This window comes from Lethenteron reissneri, chromosome 29, assembly GCF_015708825.2.
Source record: "Lethenteron reissneri isolate LAM-NWPU_2019-01 chromosome 29, ASM1570882v1, whole genome shotgun sequence".
Lineage (NCBI taxonomy): Eukaryota > Metazoa > Chordata > Hyperoartia > Petromyzontiformes > Petromyzontidae > Lethenteron > Lethenteron reissneri.
Window position 1 is genome coordinate 13,767,808 of NC_083807.1, and position 22,378 is coordinate 13,790,185.

The 22,378-nt window shown below is 47.7% G+C and overlaps 1 protein-coding gene across 1 annotated transcript in view; it reads right to left on the bottom strand.

The window, feature by feature from the left end:
• LOC133349280 (disks large-associated protein 2-like) overlaps positions 1–22,378 on the bottom strand; it is a 160,959-nt gene that overhangs the window by 64,982 nt on the left and 73,599 nt on the right. The window contains exons 3-5 of the mRNA XM_061562650.1: positions 17,748–18,955; positions 13,978–14,183; positions 11,729–11,873 (exon numbers count right to left, since the gene is read on the bottom strand). Coding sequence (XP_061418634.1) covers positions 11,729–11,873; positions 13,978–14,183; positions 17,748–18,911 — 1,515 coding nt within the window. The 5' untranslated portion in view covers positions 18,912–18,955. The remainder of the gene's footprint in view (positions 1–11,728; positions 11,874–13,977; positions 14,184–17,747; positions 18,956–22,378) is intronic.

Below are 22,378 nucleotides of genomic sequence, written 5' to 3' on the forward strand. Positions count from 1 at the left end.
TTCATCTTGTGAACCGCTCTTCCACCACTCCACACAAAAGGCAGATATTTATATTTCAACAAAAAAGGTGACAGCAATTATCTTGTAGATACATACCTCGGCGGTGTGTCCGAGGCTATCCAGAATGACTATGAGACTTCGTTAGAAAACAAATAAGAACAAGTCATGGCCAACCTCTCCAGCACAGCACGCTTGCTAGGCTACTTCCTGCTCATGGACAAAGTTCAAAGTCGTGTTGGGCAGCTCAGTCCACACAGCCCATGTACTAACATTCATTTCTCATCAATACGATAACAGATGTGAGTTTTTTTTTATGGATTGGTTTTTATCTTTATGCATATCATAGTATTGGATTGCATGTTTTTTTTCAATGGATGTTGATCCCTTTGTTCATTTGTCTTTATGTAGATACTGCCGCATATTTCACTATGAACGTGAATAGCCTTAAACAAACTTCTCATGAAAATGACCACACGAGCAAATCCATCGTATTCTATTGCAATGCGCGTAACCAAATAACAGTGAATGTGCCCAACCTCGTCAGATCTCCGAAGCCAAGCAGGGTTGAGTGAGGTTCGTACTCGGATGGGAGACGAACAATGAATGCATAACGAGGAGGTGCTGTAGGCGGAAGGGGCTGCAAGGTGGCTAGGAGATGACAGTAGAGCAATGGGACCCATGGACCGAGTCAACAGTTTGGGTCTGAATTGAATCCATCTGTGTGAAACTTTTAGCGTTATCCATTCAAATGCATGAGTTTTATTCAGGCACTTAGTTTCCTCCCATCTGTCCAAAACACGCACATTTTTGCACGTAGGGAATTTGCTGCCACTCGTAATATACTCGTGGAATTGACCGACATCCTAATACGGGGTCCTCCTGAAATAAATAAAAGAAAGGTTTAAGAATCAGTAAGACTTTTTTAGGTAAAGGGAATTAACATTCATTTGTACTGACAATGTTTTTGCCTTGACGTCATCATCATGCAGCCCGTCCCCAAGGACGATGACCTCTCTTGCATCAGGAGTCGGTAATCTTTCATCATCTTACGTGGTTGTTGCGTTTGATTCCTGTGAGTTCGCCTGTGACAAGCATGACCAGCGTTTTGAACGTTACACCTTTCCGCTTAGATCACATGCACAGTGAGCTGAGAGTAACTCCTGAGCTTCAGATGCCTTGATGTGATGGATCACATACTCCCACACTTCCGATTAGCACAGTTGGCTATGTACGGTCCAAAACAAGTTTAACATCCATCCATACCAAGAGAGAGTACAGTATCACTATACAATACAATGTGTATGTGCAATGCAGGATGATGTATATGCAGGAAGATGTCTTTAACAGTTAAAGAATAACAAGAATCCTTGCATGCTTGGCATGTCAAGAGTCAAGACGGCATCGGCCATTCTTGCACACACTCTGCACACATGCTTGTGATAACCACCGGCTCAAATATAACGTCTGAATGCAGTCGCGTCTCAAGATGCCTTCTCACAAGACTCTCACTTGGAGCGAAAACAGGTGCTGCTTTTAGGAGACAAATACAAGCCCATTTCTGGTAGTCTATTTTCATGGCCTTTGAATGAAGAACATTCACATATGTGGGTTGCCTCTATGCAATAAGGAATTGTCTAAACATCCCAAAGCTTGATCCGCATGAAAACTAGGATTTCCCGGATAGATAAATAATGTCGTACCAAACAGGCAACGCTTGCTCCTCTCTTAGTGTTGTATTTTTGTTGTTGGATTGCAGGAAGAAACAAAACTATTGTGACCGGTTTGGGAAATGAACGAGGTTGGGGAGACAGAAATGGGCACGTGGTTGAGTTCAGAGGTTTTACAGTAAAATAGAGGTTGGGGCACAAAATGGGGTCTGCAGCGGAGAGAATGTCATCCCGAGGGCTAAGTTGTCTAAAATAGCAAAACACTGCAGGCATTCAGAGTAAAGTCCCCCACATCGGCGATGGGTTTGAGGTATGATGCCTGCTGTCACTGGACGTACACCGCCCGCCCTCTATAGTCACGCAGTATCCTGAACGCGGCCATTGTGCAACGTGCCAGAGATGGGATGACCGTTCCGGATGAGGGCAGCTGCCCGTACCTGGTGGTGGTGGAGGTGGTCTCGCGCGCGCGTGTCTCATTCAAAGTTGAACAACGATTGATTTGCGTGGGGGAAATCGATTTCGGGCTCCACCGCTCTTCATGCCGATCGTCAAAGTTGGCCTCGTGAAAGCAGGCGAATGAACAAAAAAATTACAAATAAATGTTGTCCCATCTCACCTCATCTCGGAAGCTAAGCAGGTTCCGAGCCCTGATTTAGCTTGCCGTAGGGCTGTCTGGGATATACAGCGGACAACGGAGGGCAGTGAAACTAAAATCCATTGTTATACTGTACGCCTATGCTCCTTTGTCGATGTTTCCCACCTTTGTACATGCCACACTGAACCGGCATGGTGAAGTATGGTCAAATAACACTGATAGCCTGCATGGTGTGGACAGGCTCTCATCCAGCAATGGAATGAGGAAAGGGCGATACGTGTCCACATGAAACAGAAGAAGCTAACGATAAATTAATACTGGTAGGAACCTCCTGGTTACACCAGCCCACAGGGGATTATTGTGTCCGTCGTGCAGGAAGGGGCTGGGTGGGGCTGGGTGGGGAGGGGAGGGTGGGGAGGGGCTGGGTGGGGGGTGGGAGGGGTGGGGCTGGGTGGGGAGGGGCTGGTCACCCCGCGGTGCCCTTATAAAACTCAAAGTTTAACCTACTCACGCCGGCTTGTGCCCGCCCTCACAGTCGGGCATATTTGCGGAATACACCACGCCGCCGTTGACCCTGGCCATTGACCGAGCAACCCAACGTTCCTACCAGCTCCCTCCGCAGGAATGTGTTTGAAATGATTCCTATGGAAGGGTGGCGCAGGGTGGCGCAGGGTGGCGCAGGGTGGCGCAGGGTGGCGCAGGGTGGCGCAGGGTGGCGCAGGGTGGCGCAGGGTGGCGCAGGGTGGCGCAGGGTGGCGCAGGGTGGCGCAGTACTCACACTTGTGCTTTACAGCAAGAAAGCCCCGAGTTCAATTCCCAACTCGGGTGCCTGTGTGGAATTTGTATGTTCTCCCCCTGCTCTGCATGGGTTTCCTCCAGCTCCTCTGGTTTTTTCCCCTCATAGATAACCCCCCCCCCCCCATACAATATAATTGGAATTGGCCAAATATTCCATTGATGAAAAACTACCTGAAAATTACTCAATTAGGGTTAGGCACAGCAACATCGCCCCCTACTGTGAAAACTTGGTAGGACCCTCCTGAAATTCAACATCTCTGACATTGTCTGGGGATGGAGGGGGGTGTACAAATGGCAGCAGGAGCACCTCTGAGGCTGAGTTTTTTCCAGTGAAATTCATAGTGTGCAGTTAGCAGACACATGGGAAATACACTGTCGCGGGCCTTTCCATTCACTTATTGACACTGATATGCAAGCGCTCCCCTTTGCAGTTGCCCGTCGATGCATGGCAAAGTTAAGCAACCGTTATGCAAGTGACATCCCGCAAGAAGGAACGCAGGTTTTCCTTTTAAAATCAGCTGTGCATAGCTCACAAGAAGATGACAGCAGCCTGATGCACACCAAGAAATTCATGGTTTCTTGCACCTCAGCTAACATGTGGCTGACCTGGAGCTGAGCTTGAAAATATTGAAATTGCTCACCTTCAACAGAGCAGAGCAGTAGTGCACGTAACAGTGCACCAATGTATTGATTAAAAAAAAAATTCATTCTCACAAGACATGCATTGAATTATGCATGTGAAAATTGATTATAGATGATTCATGGTACTAATTATTGTGATAAGAATAATCTGTGCTGGTCACTTGGGTTGTTTGGCCACACTTGAACTCGCTGGTTCGTGCTGGTCAGTAAAATAATTGAGGGTGGGGGGTTTTCCAGGACCAGTTCAGATCGGACTCACCACTTGCGTCAGCTGTGGCGGGGAATCAAACTCCGGTTCATAGTTAATTGCACTAAACCACTGCACTCCCATCCTACCTGGTTCACATTACATCTAAATAGCATGCAACATTTACATTTAGGCAAAGGGTGCAAACAAAATTGGACAAATTCGCACAAAAAAGGACAAACGATTCTAACTATATGGTAAAAAAATGTGACAAACAAAGAATCGATTTAACATCAAAAATGTAATCTCTATCGTGACAATGCATCAATTCTCTGGAGGGGTGAATGTATGTTGTTGTCGACTTTATTTTGTGCCGTACATAGCCAAGGAGGTGCAGGGGAAGGACAACAAACTAAACACAAAAAAGCAGTTCTAAAGAAATGAATTTTCAATCGAGGTTTAAAATAGTTATCTGCTTACAGAGCACTTGTTCAAGTCAAGTGTTCCTGTGCAATGATCACGCACGTAATTAAACGTCAGATGCTGCATCGGAAAGAGCTTTCAAGATGTGCAGAAAAAGAAAGTTCCGTGCATTTATTTCAGCTTGCGTTGTGTAGAATTGTGAGATGGTGATGCATTTGTAGTCAACTGACTTGAGTCGACTAGAAAGCCATGGGGATTTGAGATAATGACTTACAACTTTGAGTATCACGTTGTAATTGGCAGAGGTGTCGTGGGAATACTATGGAAATAAAAATTAGAAGACTTTCATGGTGAATTGCTAAACTGGGCAATTATCAGGTTTGAGTCACACAATTCCATGCAATTGATGCCTGCTATTTATATTTATCAATAACATGTTGTTGCAATGATACACAAATCTTAAGCTTTCATAAATGGGAATGCAATTGACACTCGTCATTTTGCAACATAACTTCCACCAACTTCTATGCACTTGCCCCAACATGGAACCAGGACCAGCTTCCCTTCACAGTATAAGTCACGGGCGTCATTTAAATAATTGTTCCATTTCAAATGGCATTCTGTTCACAAGCATCGTGTTTAAAATGTTGCCCACACAAGCTGTCTTTAAAGAGGGCTGGACATATGAAAATGTGTAAGGGTATCGTACCTAGCATCGTCCGCGCAAATGGTGAAATGGCCTCTGAGCTTCTCAGGCTGGTGTGTGCTCTCGCATTGCCGCATTGGGCGAGAACTACCATGTGAACATCTGGATGCACTTGCCGATTATGGACATTCGATTCATGTACGCCTCGAAGAAATGCATACGTGTAAACATTTGTATGAGGCGATACAAGTTATGGAGAGTAATCTATTATAAAAACCTGTCATTCTGTTGTCCATTTGTTCGTCAACTAAATTACAAGAGCCTTTCAGAAGGCCTGATTCAAAAAGTTTTAGAAAGTGGGGGTAAAAAGTTGATCCAATGGGTTCCCAAAAATTGTTGACCCCCCTACCAGATTTTTTTTTTACAACAACAGAGTCGGTAGTATCTGCACACATGGGGGGGGGGGGGGAATAAGAAGACATCAGTGGAGCGAAGCGCGGGGAAGCCCTCCGCGGGAGCTATAATAATAATCATTTACACTTATAAAGCGCGTTTCACCCAGAGGGCTAAAAGCAAGCAGGTAAATAACTGACACAATTATAAAATCTAATATAAGCACGCAAGGCTCATGATTTAACCACAGGTACAAATACCTCCCCACACTCCCAAAACATATAGCCAAATTAATCAGACGAAAGGGCCTTTAAGTAAAAACATTTCTTAAGGCGGGATTTAAATAAACCGAGGGACTCAACATATCCAATATTCGATGGAAGTGAATTTCACAGCTTGGAGGCAACACGGGAAAAGGCCCCCAGGCCACATACTGAATGTGGCCATAGGCCGCGGAAATTCTAGTGTTAGAAATATCAGAGGCATTATTCATGGAACCAGTCGTAATTGGATTAAGTGGATTGTCAGTAATGGCCAAACCAACAGTGACAGGAGGGCCTGGGTGGTCAATGCTCCCCCACAATAAGCCAGTGTCCTGCATACTGAAAATCCCAATCGTGATGCAGAAGTATTTCTTGCTTAATTTTGGCTCCATTTGTTGCATCTGTTTAAATCGTGTCCACCTGCTCCATCCCAGCTGGCTTTAAAACTAGTCATGACCACGAAAATGTCCATGCTTACGAACTCTTAATGAGCGATAAAAAGAAAGTGTTTACATTTACCCCCCCCCCCCAAATGTGTCCAGATACTACTGACTCTATTGTATGTAGGGTGTGTATGTATATATGCCTACAAAATAAATGTTGGGGGGGGGGGAGTGAACATTTTTTTTGGGGGAGGTTGGCAATTGTTGCAAAGCTGCTGGATCAAAATTTGACCCCCACTTTTTATAACTTTTTGATTCGAGCCTTCTGAAAGTTGATGGACAAACGGACACACTGAACGCCCGGCTTTTAAAATAGATTTTGCTATGAGTGTCATGTATGAGATGAAGTATCCATCCTCTGTGAAGTGCAATGCCATGTTAGAGTGACTCACGGAAGCACATTTTGAAATAACTATTTAGGAATCCTTTAAAATGACTTCATATCCATACACAAGAGGGAAATGCACTTTGCCACATTTCCTGCTACAGAGGGGAATGTGTTTGTGACACGGTAGTCGAACCAATGTGTTCCACGTTCAGAGCTGAAATTGAGCAAAATTAAGTGCAAATAAATGTTTGTTGTGTTTTGTGTAGTTATTTGGCGATCGGGTTGAGACCCCCAATTCACTAAATATGAGAACCCAATGAAATCACGGGTGGCTTAAAGCTGGATTCAAACACAGCAGTTGCTGGCTCAGTGCTTTGATCCCAGAGACATCTGGCAATCGCAACAACTCAGTTTTGTTGTTGTTGTTTTTAATTACAGATTTTGATTGTAAGCCCCAAATATTTGGACGAATAATTTTTAGAGGAGGCGAATATATTTTGAAAGAACCAATCCTTTGTGTCTTGGAAGTGCGCTTTGGCTGCACCATAGCAGCTAGGTTCTTATCGCATGGGACTGAAGATGCAAATAAAAAAGATGAGTAAGCTTGACGAAAAAAGCCACCTTCCTGGATGAATCAACACAGACTAATTTTGTTTTATAATTGCAATGCCTGTGCATGGTGAGCAGACACTGCTGGTGCTTTAAATAGCATCAAACTCCGGATGTAATTTGCAGTTGATATGCTGTCAAGATGAGCAAGCAACACATTTTAACAACCTTGCTAGAGTCCCTGCAAATGCCATTCTTGAGCTGTGAGTTATATACGTGCCATATAATTAGACTCCCGCTCGCAGTTACAAGCGTTCAGAAGATTAAATTACCCAGTGCCATGTGGGAATTAAAGTAAAAAAAAATCACGTATAAAAGGAACATGAAAGGCTGTAATGCCATTTCAGTGTGAAAATGCACAAGCCCAGAAAGCCAGACTTTTCCTCAACCCATGTACATTCAATGTATTGCCTGCTTGTCAGACAACAGGATGTTCTCCCGTGCGCGAAGCGTTGTAGCTCGTAACTTTTGAAATCCCAAATGAAACGCCAAACAGTGAAGTGGGAAAAACGCTGAGTTGCTGCACATGGACATGGAAATGGCAGGGCACGGGGGCTCCGTGACGTGAGCACTCGTTGTGACACGCGCGACGGAGCAGTTTTCTACCAGCAGCGCGTGCAAGAACGAGACGGAGAGGTGCCGTCGGACCTGGTTGCCATGCGGCGTGTCAGATGCCAGCATCGTGACATTGCACCATAAGTCCTATTTGCGCGTGACCCTCAAACTCGGTAATACCTCGCCCAAAGTATGTATGTTTGTCTGTTGAACTTCTTTCGAACTGTACGTAGCCTACCACACTAATCGAACGTGCGGGGGAAGGGCAACAAGATAAACACAAAAATCAGTTTGAAAGAAATGAGATTTCAATCTCGGTTTAAAAGTGCATAGCTCCAGTAGCTTCCTAATATTGGAAGAGGAAGAGATTTCCAGAAGCGCATCTGAAAGCGCGCAATGCGGTGACCTTCTTTATTTGAGAGCTATTCGCTGTGAGGATAGCCGGAGTTAGTTTGATGGTTTATGTCCCTTGACGAGATCAGCGAGGTGTTGGGATTCATTTGTGGCAAGCACTTTGCGTGTAATGAGTGCGACCTCATGATGTACAGTGAGGGAAAAAAGTATTTGATCCCCTGCTGATTTTGTAGTTTTGTCCACTGACAAAGAAATGATCAGTCTATAATTTTAATGGTAGGTTTATTTGAACAGTGAGGGACAGAATAACAACAACAAAATCCAGAAAAAACGCATGTCAAAAATGTTATAAATTGATTTGCATTTTAATGAGGGAAATAAGTATTTGACCCCTCTGCAAAACGTGACTTAGTACTTTGTGGCAAAACCCTTGTTGGCAATCACAGAGGTCAGACGTTTCTTGTAGTTGGCCACCAGGTTTGCACACATCTCAGGAGGGATTTTTCCCCACTCCTCTTTGCAGATCTTCTCCAAGTCATTAAGGTTTCGAGGCTGACGTTTGGCAACTTGAACCTTCAGCTCCCTCCACAGTTTTCTATGGGATTAAGGTCTGGAGACTGGCTAGGCCACTCCAGGACCTTAATGTGCTTCTTTTTGAGCCACTCCTTTGTTGCCTAGGCCGTGTGTTTTGGGTCATTGTCATTCTGGAATACCCATCCACGACCCATTTTCAATGCCCTGGCTGAGGGAAGGAGGTTCTCGCCCAAAATTTGACGGTACATGGCCCCGTCCATCGTCCATTTTATGCGGTGAAGTTGTCCTGTCTCCTTAGCAGAAAAACACCCCCAAAGCATAATGTTTCCACCTCCATGTTTGACGGTGGGGATGGTGTTCTTGGGGTCATAGGCAGCATTCCTCATCCTCCAAACACGGCGAGTTGAGTTGATGCCAAAGAGCTCCATTTTGGTCTCATCTGACCACAACACTTTCACCCAGTTGTCCTCTGAATCATTCAGATGTTCATTGGCAAACTTCAGACAGGCATGTATATGTGCTTTCTTGAGCAGGGGGGACCTTGCGGGCGCTTCAGGATTTCAGTCCTTCACGGCGTAGTGTGTTACCAACTGTTTTCTTGGTGACTGGTCCCAGCTGCCTTGAGATCATTGACAAGATCCTCCCGTGTAGTTCTGGGCCGATTCCTCACCGTTCTCATGATCATTGCAACTCCACGAGGTGAGATCTTGCATGGAGCCCCAGGCCGAGGGAGATCGACAGTTCTTTTGTGTTTCTTCCATTTGCGAATAATCGCACCAACTGTCGTCACCTTCTCACCAAGCTGCTTGGCGATGGTCTTGTAGCCCATTCCAGCCTTGTGTAAGTCTACAATTTTGCCCCTGACATCCTTGGAGAGCTCTTTGGTCTTGGCCATGGTGGAGAGTTATGAATCTGATTGATTGATTTCTTCTGTGAACAGGTGTCTTTTATACAGGTAACAAGCTGAGATTAGGAGCACTCCCTTTAAGAGTGTGCTTCTAATCTCAGCTCGTTACCTGTATAAAAGACACCTGGAGCCAGAAATCTTTTTGATTGAGAGGGGGTCAAATACTTATTTCCCTCATTAAAATGCAAATCAATTTATAACATTTTTGACATGCGTTTTTCTGGATTTTGTTGTTGTTATTCTGTCTCTCACTGTTCAAATAAACCTACCATAAAAATTATAGACTGATCATTTCTTTGTCAGTAGGCAAACGTACAAAATCAGTAGGGGATCACATACTTTTTCCCCTCACTCTATTTGCTCGGCAACTGGAAGCCAACGCAGTTTGCCGAGCACTGGATGGACATGGTCGAATCTTGCAGTACCCATCACGACACGTGCCAGAGATGGGGGTTACGTTCCTGGAAAATGCCATGTTTGGACAAAACCATGTTCGACAAATATTAGAGCTTATGTGAAAAATCGGGTTGGGTTCCTGGGTCCGAAATGATCACCGCTCCATCTTTGTTTAACTTTTATTTTTTCCCCCGGTTGGTATCACACACACTAAAAAAATATATTCAAGTGAAACAGAAAACATCTATTTCAGTAACGATGAATGGTGGGGGGGGTTAGATGGGGCTGGTGACGCGTGGAGCGAGGCCACGTGAGAGTGTCGGGGAGGGACAATAGTGATGAGATATCCATGCGCTGCGTCTACTGGAACCGTGCAGGCGTACGGCGCACGACTTGTTGCCGCCGAGATGAGAATCTTGGCAGCGTCAAACCACGTCCAGCCGAAACTTCACCCCCCTTGTTCCAGAGAACAGACCTCAAGTAACCAGTGTATAGCCAAAACGTCAACCCCAGGTTCCAGAAAACACATGTTGAGTAAATCGCGTATAGCCGAAACACGTGTTCTGATAAAACAGCGTTAGGCAAAGGTATGACTGTATTTATTAACTTTTCTCAGTCCCGAAGCGAGCGCGTGACACCACGTCCTTGCGAGAGGCTGCTCTTGCCTCACAGCTGCTGCTGCTGCTGTTGTGTGACACTTCTGTACTTAAATGGTCACTCCCCAAAACATTTAAAGGTCTGTAATAGAGTGTTTTAAAAATAGATTGCGTGAATATAAATGCGTCGTTAAACCTGCCACGACCCGATACAACCAATTGGTAAGGAAGATTTCTCCATAACTCTGGCTGTCGCCTGATGAGGCTGGTTGCAATTGCCAGCGAAACGTACTTAAATTGTAACCTTACCAACTCTGTTGGGTGGTGACGGGTTTAACGACAGATTTATATTCAAGCAATCTAATCCAAAAAACCTCGATGGATAATATTGGTCGCGAAAGCCGACGTATTAATCTAAAGGTCTTCTGTTGCCTAGTGTAAAACGTGAAGGTCGCGATTACTTGTTCACGTCAGTGTTGATGAAAGGGCCTCCACTAGAGAGGGTATTTTGTACGTGTGCACGTTGAACTTCTTTCGCACCGTACGTAGCCAACCGCGCTAATCGGAGGTGCGAGCGGGCGGGGGGGAAACAAACTAAATACACGGAAGGTTTCCTCTTCCATGCTGGGCAGGTTTCTTGGTGGAGTGTGGTACGTGACAACAACTAAGATTGGAGTTACGTTTATAACATCACCGCTGATATTCTTCCTCTTTTGCATGGCGTTCCATGGCATCCGTGCTAGATGAGTGTAATTCCACTTGTTCCGCGGGAATACTCGTGTCGCATTGGGGCAGTCATCAGCCTGATGGTTTGCACCTCACTGCAATTGCAGTTTGGTGTGTCCCTGATAAACTGCTGCTATTCATTAAATAAGATCCTTATCAGCCTACGTCTTGCGATGATTTGTATTGAACTGCTTTCATTATTATTTCAAACGCTTACTAATCAATGGCCTCATTAAGAGAAGACCACCTTTAAAATCGATGAACCAACCATCACGCCAAATGGGTGGCTCTTTGAGATACTTAAACACCTTTCTTAATGCTTCTCTGTGTGCATTATAAAATAACCTGAACCCTGCAATTGGACTATATGTTAATTGACATGAGCATAGACGATAAACAGTCGACATTAGGCAGTCTTGCTTGTAAAACCCCAGACTGTAAGCCTCGTAAAAGCTTTATATGATTCCCCAAAACATTGCCGTAAATTGGCGTGCACCTTTCTGGGTCGTGATAAACGGCGAGCCCCCAGTTGTAATTAACCTGTGGCATTTAACAGCTCATCTCTGCGAATGTCCCAATGAGAACGACAGGTTAGTAATGATAACAATAATACAATGACGACGACGGCGGTTGACGTTTCTGGCTGCGTTGGGTGCCTGCGCTCACTTGGCTGTGGTACGACGGCTGACTCAGCCTGCTTCTTTCGTAACCTCTGCTGCGTGGGGCCAGCTTGGGTGAAGAGAGGAGGCTGGAGGGATCCAGGCTGTCAAGACTCCGGTTCAGCGAGGCCTCGCTCACCGCACGCAGGTAGCTGTTGAGAGACGGCGGCAAGGAAAAACGACGCTCAGCTCGATCGACAGCGGTAGTTCTCAACCTGGTCCCCATGCTCTCAACCCCAGCGCCATAACCACAAACAAAAACTACGAATGTCTATTTGCTATGAAGCTATTTTTATTTTACCAGGTAAGGCCCACCGAGCTATATAGCTCAACAAAGTGGCTTATCATGTGAAACCTTATAGCAACCAAATACTCTGAATGCTTATTGATTATAAATGTGGAGGGAAAAACCGGAGGACCCGGAGAAAAATCCACACGACAACAGGGAGAACATGTAAACTCCAAATATATATGCATCAAGGTCGGGATCGAACCCACGACCTCCTCCATACCAGGCGAGGTAGTTAACATCTCGCCACCACCGCGCCCCTGGTTACTCACACGATAATACAGAGAGAGAGGTCACACGTCCACACCTCAAGTCAACACGGCGGTAGTAAGGCATTCTATTCATGTGGATGTATCAGTGTGCTATGTGTTCGTGAGGCATTTACTTGATGCTGTGCAGTGGTGTGATTGTCACCGCAACTTGGCGCCGACGTGGCCCGCGTACATTTAAAATGTTCCCTGCACGCTATCCATGCCGCAACGTGTGCGACCCACCAAGTTGGACCAAGAACGGGCCCAGGATGGCTTAATATACTTCTGGAAGCCTAGATACGCGATGCGATTTCCGTGGGATCGATTTGGGTGCAATCGGATTGCGCTGTGGTGTATCCCATTGATCCCAAGCAATCGTCCAAAGTGCAATGCTGTGCAGCAGCGTTTAATGCAATCGAGTGCAAAACTACGGCAAGGAGTGGTGCGAGTCAGGATAATTAGCGAGAGGAGGCTGAAAATAGAGGACCGTCAGGAGGGTCCCATAATGTGTGCTGTGTCAGCTATGGTTTATAAGACGGCATCCGAATGGTTCGACTTCTTCAGCAATATCACGGTTGCATCTACGGCCGGTCTCCTAGCGATTGAGCGCTTAGTTCGAGTGATGCGGCTGTCACTTTTTGAACACGTCGTCCGTCTTGATGCGCAAACTCCAGAAAATTGCGCACTTCAGTCGGTGGTCGACGTTCGAAGTGGACTTGAGACCCTCAGAGGGAATGGCGCCATCTCCGTGGTCACCATCCCCCCCGATAGTCCACCCCCCCCCCCCCCGTGATACGTGGATCAAACAAATCGCTCGCTACGCTGGTGCATGGCAACAAGAAGCAGTTTAAATGCGAACGCCATCGCAAGAGGTCACACGTTTGGCGCTACGGTCCTTCGCTGACCGTGCGCGATGAATGAACAAATAATAGAGGATGCTTCAAGCAGAGAACTGTCTGGATCAGGGAATGGGTCCTGAACCATGCCACGTTTGGAGCGGATTATGGTCTGATGGCGTGGCCCCGCTTGGGGAAATGCAGACAGCGACCGCAGATTTCTATGCGTGGATACCAGTGCCTCTTCGCACTGGTCGCTCGCCGGTCATGTATGCGGACACGCGATCGCAACTATCTCACTGATGGGATGTATTTTTTTTGCTAAAAGGTAAAGGTGCAGCCCTGCTTGCTCACACTCCCGCTGACCAAAGGGCCTCCACTAGAGGGAGCTCTGGAGAGCCCCTCTAAGAATAGTTTTATTGCTAATCGTGACCAATTGCAAAATGTAAAACTATCTAAAACTAAAAATTTTTGTTTGTATTTTACTAGGTAAGGCGTGTGATGTCAGTCAGCCAACAACTCAAACGCGGTGTCACCAACTGGTTTTGGCTAGATTATTTGACGTGAGACATTAGTGGCTCGGCTCCCGTAGTAGAATAAAAACAATCGGGCGCCTCCCGTGATGCGTGGAGCTGGCCCAGCACGGCACCCGGCGTGGCCCGGTCGTACACACGTACGACTTTCACACCGTACGTAGCCAACTCTCCGTACGTAGCCAACTCTGCTAATCGGAGGCGCAATACGGTGGAAAAAAAGCGACACGGGCGAAACGTACGACATCTTCCGAGGCGAAAGAAAACCGCATGCGTGCGCTCTCTCAAACGACCCAGACGTGGTACGCTCGCTCTCTCTCAGTCTCTCAGGCGAGAGTTGCCGATACCTCTGGCTCTGGCCGACGGGCGGGCGATCGCTCGACGGGCGGCGGTAGCTCGCCTGAAAGTGGCGGCGTGGCGACTGCCTGGGACTCGCGTCCGAGTCGGAGCCCTCCTCGTCGCCGATGGCCTTCATGTAGCTGCCGCTTCGCATCCTGCGGCAGGGGATCTCGGTCCTGCCCACGAGCGGGTAGCCCCACTCGGCCTTGGGCACCTGCGCGTGGCGGGAGACAGCCCCCGTAGCGCGACCTTGTTTAGCGGTGGGACAAAAGGTGTAAAGCTCGTTTCTTTTTTGTGTGTGTTGCCCTTCTCCTGCGCACCTCCGATTCGCATGGTGGGCTACATACGGTGCGAAAGAAGTCCAACGTACGTTCACTCAGTCACTTGGAGCAATTTGCCTCATTATCACTTTCCTATCACTGCTTCCATGGTTACAATTTCTAAGAGCAGAAACTCATAGCCATAGTGGGGCATCTATACACGAATCACCCTGCAAATATAAATGTCAATTATAGTCTAAAATGTGTGGAGATTATTGGCTGGGATGTGATGCAAAATATATCGGATATAATGAGCCTGAATTATTATGGCATATTTTAAGGACACTTTAAAAAATGATAAGTAAGCATCGTGCTCTGTCATGTAGCCATGGAAATATACAGCGTAGTGTACTATAGGGCAACAGTTGCGACAGCGACAGAATTGCAAACAGTTCAATACTTTTCATTCTTGATTTTGTCACTGATCATTTGTAGATTTAAGATGATGTCGGCTCAACACTGCCCATTTTAGTCGTCACCAACCCTTTGAGTGAGCCTCGTGCTTGACGACTGTTTGTGCTGATATGTGCCCTGACAGGATACCCAAGGCGCGAGCAGATATTAATAGTGTCAAAGAGGTAATCAAAATACAAATGTACCACTCGAAGTCAAGAAATGTGGAAGAACTAAAAAAAATAATTAAGAATTGCAGCTGGAAAACTTTCGGAAGAAATGTTTGCAAGATATTTACAATGGAATACAAAAGTGCAAACAATAATGACACACAAGCTTAGGCAGCAACCATTGTCTGTATGTACGTGGAACTTCTTTTGCCCCGTACGTCGCTAACCATGCTAATCGATTCCTAACTCGGGCAAATGTCTACGTGGAGTGTGTATGATCTCACCCTGTTTTGCACGAGTTTCAACAGGTTTCTCTGGATTCCTCCCATAGATAAAAAAAATCGTACAATGTAACGAACTAGTAATGGCCAAGTATCTCAATGCTGAAAATGTACCCGCAAATTTTTCAATTAAAAAATATCAACATAGTGCCCCCTACTGCGAAAACTTGGCAGTACCCTTCCGTAAATAAAGACTTGAAACTAAAAACACTTTTTTATTTTACCAGGTAATGTCCACTGAACTGTATAGCTCTTTTTTCAGAAGCGACCCACGACCTCCTGTATACCATGCGAGGTAGTTAACATCTCACCACCATGACTCAGTGAGAAACATGAGTGTGAAACGTTACCGGAGTACCTAACATTTTAAGGCCGTTTTGAAATGTTTTACATCTTTTGTGAAGATATATTAGTTAGAAACGTTTAAGTGACTAACGAGGGAATACTGTATATCTTCGGCATTTGGGCCTGGGTGCTTTTAATGTGACGTTTGACATAGAGCGACCATGTAGCTTAACCCAGGAAGTAAATATGGATCATTGTGTTGGCTAGGTAAAAAACCTACACTTCAAGTGAGCATGTTCATTGTTGACAAGAGTCGTATTCATCCTTGGCCATATGCTTCACATTCCATTATGCGGCCAGTCGAGTACATAGGATGCGGGCACGTGAACCAAGGGTGAAGCGAACGAGACCTGTCCGTAAATACGCAGAACTAACGGACTTATCCGTCGAATTTCGCAGTTTACCTGTCGGACCAAAAAAAAAGCCACGCTTCACCTGCTTTCATTTATGATCCGCTCAACCGTGGCTCACGCTGTCGGGTTCTCACAAGTGAAACACAAGGAGCTGGCTTGGCAATTGGTATCAGGAAGTGTTAAAGTCTTTATTTAGAGTTAAAGTCTTTCTTTAGAGTTAAAGTCTTTCTTTAACTCTTCTTGATGGATTCAAGTCTTGTTAGTGCACGACGGATTTTTTTCTGAGAAGTTCACAAGAGTTGTCTCTTATGGGGGTAAAACATGAAAGCCCTTATAGAAAACATTTAACTACGTTGGGTCAGTAAAGTTTACTGATCACTGCGGAGCAGGTGGATTTTGTTTCAAATTTCTATTAAACTGCAAATCCCCCCAAAAATGCAGAAGTCTAAATTTTAATCGTAAAATTACTTTTCTGTTACCAGTGGTGACCTGCATTGTGTGATCCAAGGGTGAATGATGTAGGGCATCTGCAATGCACCAATATACTGCATTGCGTAATAATCATCACGTATTACATCATATTGGGTCTAACTCGACAGGGGTCCTTAATCAGACACGTCTGGCAGTTTCACCTGCATTGGGTTCAAGCAAGCCTGATGCTGCTGATGAGACGCCGTTTGTCAAAACCGGTCCAGAGGATTTTGCTTGCATTGAACCAGTGCTGATGAAATAATGCCCTCTCAGAAGGCTGTGTGTGTGATTGACGGGATGTGTAAAACATTTTTATTTTTTCAAGTGTACATTTTAATACCGGAGTGTAGTTGTACGCCCACTGAAGGGGGAGGACCACAATGGGCAATTCCTAATCACCCAGGCGCTGTGTGCGAAGGTGCTGGGTAATGAGAGTGGCCGTGCAGAAATTGCCTGCCTGCTGGCCTTGTCATTGGTACCCTTGGAGACAGCCTCGGATCTCACGTAAGCCACCGCAATAACACTGCCATCTGCCGACGACTTTCAGGAAATTGTCACCTATTACCAAGTGGCGGGGGGGGGGGGGGAACATTTGCCCCAATTGCAATGACCACGATTGAAATAAACGTGCCATCTGCTGCTGCTGCGCAAAGAACCATCGGCAACCTTTACGCTCCGTTGTGGAGCCTTCGGTGCGTCTTGAAGGGAACAACGCACGTTTCATTTCAGAAGAGACCCATTTTTTTGGAAAGCTACGCGTTCCGTTCGTTCACAGTAGAGGACATCCTCTTTGGGAACTTTTCGCCAATCTTCTTGGAGGCATCTGGCAGTTAATTAGTGACACCAGTACAGTACACCAGTAAAGTACGGCTAACCCCACTCCCCCCAATCTGGTGATGTCAGGTTTAATAATTTCATCAAAATTTCATCTAAAGTGTATCCAAATACGCTTTGCGAAATAAATCCACGGATTTTTAATTTGTTCACGTGACCCCAAGGAGCACACGATGTTCCATTACAAGTGGGTTCACGCGGAGTCCCGTGGAAACATCTTCAGTGAACAAAAATGAATAACGACGGAAGACAAGACCGACAAAACGACGATTGCCATTAATCCAGTGGGGACTGACTTGAGCCACGGGGGACATTTTTTGCTAACGTCACGCTCCCAAAGACACGAAGCACTTAGGGTTCTCTGGCATGTTATAGGATCGTACCATGCGCATTGTTGCGTTCGCGCGAAGTCCGACGTTTCGCTCTGCGTGCTGGGAACCGGACGAAGCTCCCGGCACGCGGCGCGGAACGTCCGGCCGCCACGCCGAACGTCAACAAAAACTCAGCGGGGCGAGAACGACGGAGCGGCAACGACAGAGAGATGGCGGCAACGGCACAACCGCGACGAACCTACGCGGCGGCACGCAGGGCCCGCGCGACGCCGCCTTCACCTGCAGGAACTGGTACATGCGGTCGAAGGAGGCCGGCCGCGTGTCGGCGCGGTGCAGCGTCCGCTGGGATGCCGCGAGCGGGTCGCGGTAGGCGTCGCGCGCCTGGCTCACCGTCATCGTGGACCAGGCGCCGCGCCGGAGCGTCCGCCCGCCGTCGGGCTCGGTGCCGCCGGAGCACGCGGCGCACTTCACGTCGCCGATGCTCTTGGAGGGCCGCAACGGGAACTCGTGGAAGGAGGGCCGCTCGCGGCAGCGGCGGCCCGACACGCTCGGCGCGTTGCACACGCTGTCCGCGTCGAGGTTGTCGTCCGAGCTCCACCAGCCCGAGAGGCTGCCCTTCAGGCGCGACTCCTTGCGCTCCCTGCTCTTGCTGCGCCGGCTCTGCTTCAGCGACGAGGAAGACAGCGTCGCCTGGTGGTACAGCTGCTGCTGAAGTTGCTGCTGCAGCTGCTGCTGCTGTTGTTGCTGCTGCAGTTGCAAGTGCTGTTGCTGCTGCAGAAGTTGGTGGTGGTGATATTGCTGGTCGTCCATCAATCCGACCGTGCTGCGGCTGTCGCTCTTGCTCAGGCTCTTGCCCGCGGCGGCGGACGCCTCCATGGAGTGCGACTTTGCGAAGAGCCGCTGTACCGAGTGCACGAGGTGGCGGATGCGCCCGGGGCTCTCGCTGTTGGCGCGCTGGTACTGGAGCGTGCAGAAGCCGTCGCGGCCCGGAGGCAGCTGCCGCTCCAGCTGGTCCAGCAGCCCCGGGGGCAGGCGCGCCACCCGCCCGCTCGCCACCGCCGCGTGCTGGTGCGGGTGCTGGTAGGTGGCGACGGCCAGCGCGGGCGGGAAGTCGTCGACGCCGTCGAACTGCGTGCCGTAGTGCGAGCGCGGAAACGTGCCGCCGCCGCCGGGTGCCGCCTCGGCGCACTCGGCCTGCGCGGGGGCGCCGCGGAGGCTGTAGCGGTGGTAGGGCGCCTCGCCCGCCGGGTGACGGTCGGCGTGGTGCGCCAGCGAGTAGGCCTGCCGCGTCAACGCGGGGGGCGGCCCCGCGCGCTCGTACGGCGGGTCCGGCGGGCTGAGCCGTGGGTACGAGTGCTGGCGCGGGGGCACGGCGTCGTGCTGGCGCTCGAAGCCGTCGGCGACGAGGCTGTGGTGCGATCGCCCGCCCGACAGGCCCTTCATCTCGTCCGCGGGGTTCGCTGCGTGCCGTGCGCGCGAGGAGCCGCCTGGGTTTTTTGCGCGCACGTCGGCAGCGGCAGGGGCGACAGGAAACGGACGCGGAGTTAGAAAGCCGGCGCTGCGCTTGTCGACGGGCTGCACTGCTCACAATTAGCAAGCCGTCGCAGAGCTTTAATGAACATCTGGCGAGCGTTTTACTTCAGCGGGGAAGTGTCAACACAAATCTGACGGGGCTTCAGACATCCGCCCGTTTCGTTTATGCTTTGCTCTTGGGATTCACACGACATAGAATAGAAGCATTTAAGGTTGTTCACGTAAATGCAAAGTTTGGAAGAGTGCGGCTTATTAATGAGTGGACCGAGAGCATAATGTCTCTTGTTGGCAGGCAATGGCATCTACCACAACGTGCTAATGCTGTCACGGCTATTAATAGACTGCACAGGCGAACAGCACTAATTGATGGGACACGAACGTGGTGGCAAGTAAATATTTACAGCTATTGTGAGACCACGCGCTGACACGCATTTAAAAGCCCGCGTTGCGTTTAGCATCTTGACGACGTCCGCATACCGATGCTGCACCACTCCACGTAGGTTGCTATTCAGGACACAGATGCAGGCTCCTGAATCAGTATGATTGTGTCAAGGAATATTTTTTTTCAAAGCAAATTTGCTTGGGCTCTACTCCTGCACTCTTAACCCAAAAGAGGCATCAATGCATGGGATGTAGAGATGAGGTTTTTTTTTATGAAGCCAAAGGCCAGCAGATGGCATGCTCCAACCTCACCCAGCACAATGTGACTACCAACACCTGTTTATAGGACCGATTAATAGCAAAAAGCAGCAAGAAGCAGAAGCTGTAATGCAATGTTTGCTCTATCGTGGGAGTACGGTATTGCTGACGTAACGTCGATTTGAAATCAAGCCAACGATGGCAGCCTGGTAACGTATTTTGTGAAGCGGGAGAGACAAAATACAATGCAGGACCCTTTGGCAGTGCCAATTTCGGGGCTTTCCTGCAATGCAGTCATTAAAAATAACCCCACACACGCAAAAAAAAGTCCTCATAGGATTAAGGTGGAAACTGCAAAAGCCGATTCATTTTAAAACATTTCTCGCTTTTTTGCAGAATCCACAGCCAATTATAAGTTTTCAAGAAAAACACACGCAGGACGATATTGCATTGTGGGGCAGGAAAGTGTGAGGTTGTGAGCCTGAACACCACTCTCCCCCATACCCTATTGGGTATTTCTACCCAATTGTTATATGTACTGACCCAGTATGTCCTTAGATACAAACAGCATGTTGTCACATCCTGTTCGTCATCTGTTAAGCAAATTACAGATTCTCATTACCACTGGGAAACAGGGTTGCCACCTGTCCTGGTTTTCCCAGAATCATCCTCTTTGTGAGACAGCTGCTGTCATGGGAAATATGTTCTCGCACGACATTAACGTCCCGGCTTTTGTCAGCTGTGTAATAATATAGCGCTCAAGACAATGCATTTACATGTCGTTCTCCACTCATCTGGAATTGACAGATACTCCTCTTTCCATGATATATCCCATGTGTTTTTTTCTTATACCGTGGAGGTGGCAACCCGACTGGCAAGTGAGCCGGCTTGGTTTACGAACTGGGTAAGAAGGCCCGGCCCCGATTGCCAGAGCAGCCTTGCCATGCCACGCCAGTACTAACCAGGCCACGGGGCTCACTTTCCCAAGGGACCTGTATACTTTAAACTATAAAACTAAAGTATTTCTAATTGACCAAAGTAAGGCCCACTGAGCCATATCGCTCTATTTCAGAAGCGACCTGGCCACAAATGATAGCCCAATGAAGTTGCTTATCACGTGGAAATTTATAGCAGCCAAATACTCTAAAAGAAAGTTTTTAAATGTGGAGGGGAAAACCCGTGGACCCGGAGAAAAATCCACGCAACCACGGGGAGACGGACATGCAAATGCCAAATATACAGCAGCAGGTGTCAGGGTCGGGATTGAACCCACAACCTCCTGCATACCAGGCGAGGTAGTTAACATCTCGCCACCGTGGTGCGCTATTTAATGTGCAACCACGCCTGGGCCCACGGGCTGGACTAAGAAGATGGAGAAAATTGGACAGGGGGGGTCACACATTTAGATCTCTGCACCAGGGCCATTTGCAACCACGCTACACCACTGGGTGGAACTTCCACAATCCAGTATTGACACGCAACAACCACCACCACACACGACTTCTCACCAAGGGTACTTGAGAAGTAGCAGTGTTTCGACTGATCCTCGCTGAGATATATTCCATCTGTTATTGGGACTGAATAATACAATTAGGGATGTGGCCCCCAACTAGATGACCTTGAGAATGTGTTCACAGGTTTTCTAAATATTCTCTGGGGGATTCTTTATTGAGGGGGAGTTTGGAGCAAAATGACTCCTTGAAGTACAGAATAACCCCCACTGCTGTTTAACAAAGCAAATTGCCAAACGCGTGGCTTTTGCAGGGCCCTGTGGGGAATGCAGAGAAAGCCTATGGTGCATTCAATGCTTACTCTTTAAAATACGTCAAAGGATGAAGAATTGAATGAATAATGAAGCGGTGATCGATCATACACATCCTTTATTTAGAACCTGGCAATAGCACTAACATAGTGTACATTTTGCAAGGGGAATCTACATGCTAATAATGCAGGAAACCGCAGACAGGGGCGCCATGGTGGTGAAATGTTAACTACCTCGCCTGGTATACAGGAGGTCATGGGTTCGATGTTGACCCTGACGCCTGCTGTATATTTGGAGTTTGCGTGTTCTCCCTGTGGTCGCGTGGATTTTTCTCTAGTTTTATCCTCCACATTTAGAACACATGCTATAAATTTCCACGTGATAAGCCACTTCATTGGGCTATCATTTTGCCAAGTTGCTTCTGAAAAAAGAGCCATATAGTTCATTGGGCCTTACCTGGTAAAATAAAAGTAAATAACAAATATAGTTTTAATATACAACAATAGCCTAAACAATGAAAGTAATGACAGCCACAGAGAGGACATCGCAGTAGCATAGCTAACGAGCGTCGCTGGCAATGGGACTGCACCAGGGCTGGAGAGGGCCCAGGGCACCTGGCTACAAATTGTGGGCCGGGGGATATCGGGACAGGGAGCCCCATTTAATTCCTTGCACCAGGGTGCACGCCATCCACTGTCAATGTTGATGCTGCTGTCGTTTAAAAAAAAAAAATTATAAGTTGCTTTTTTGGCACCGGCAGGGTCATCAGTTGCATAGCTATCGAGTGTGCAGGCGGTGGAACTGCACTGGGGCCTTTGAGCTGGAGGGACCCAGGCACCGGGCTACAAAGAATGGAGGGGAGACATTGGACAGAGATAGGGCCAGGCACCCGCCCCCCCCCCCACCATTTCATTTTTTGTACGAGAAGCCATGCCGACAATGCGACAATGCCACCCATGCTACGGCAGTTGGCACA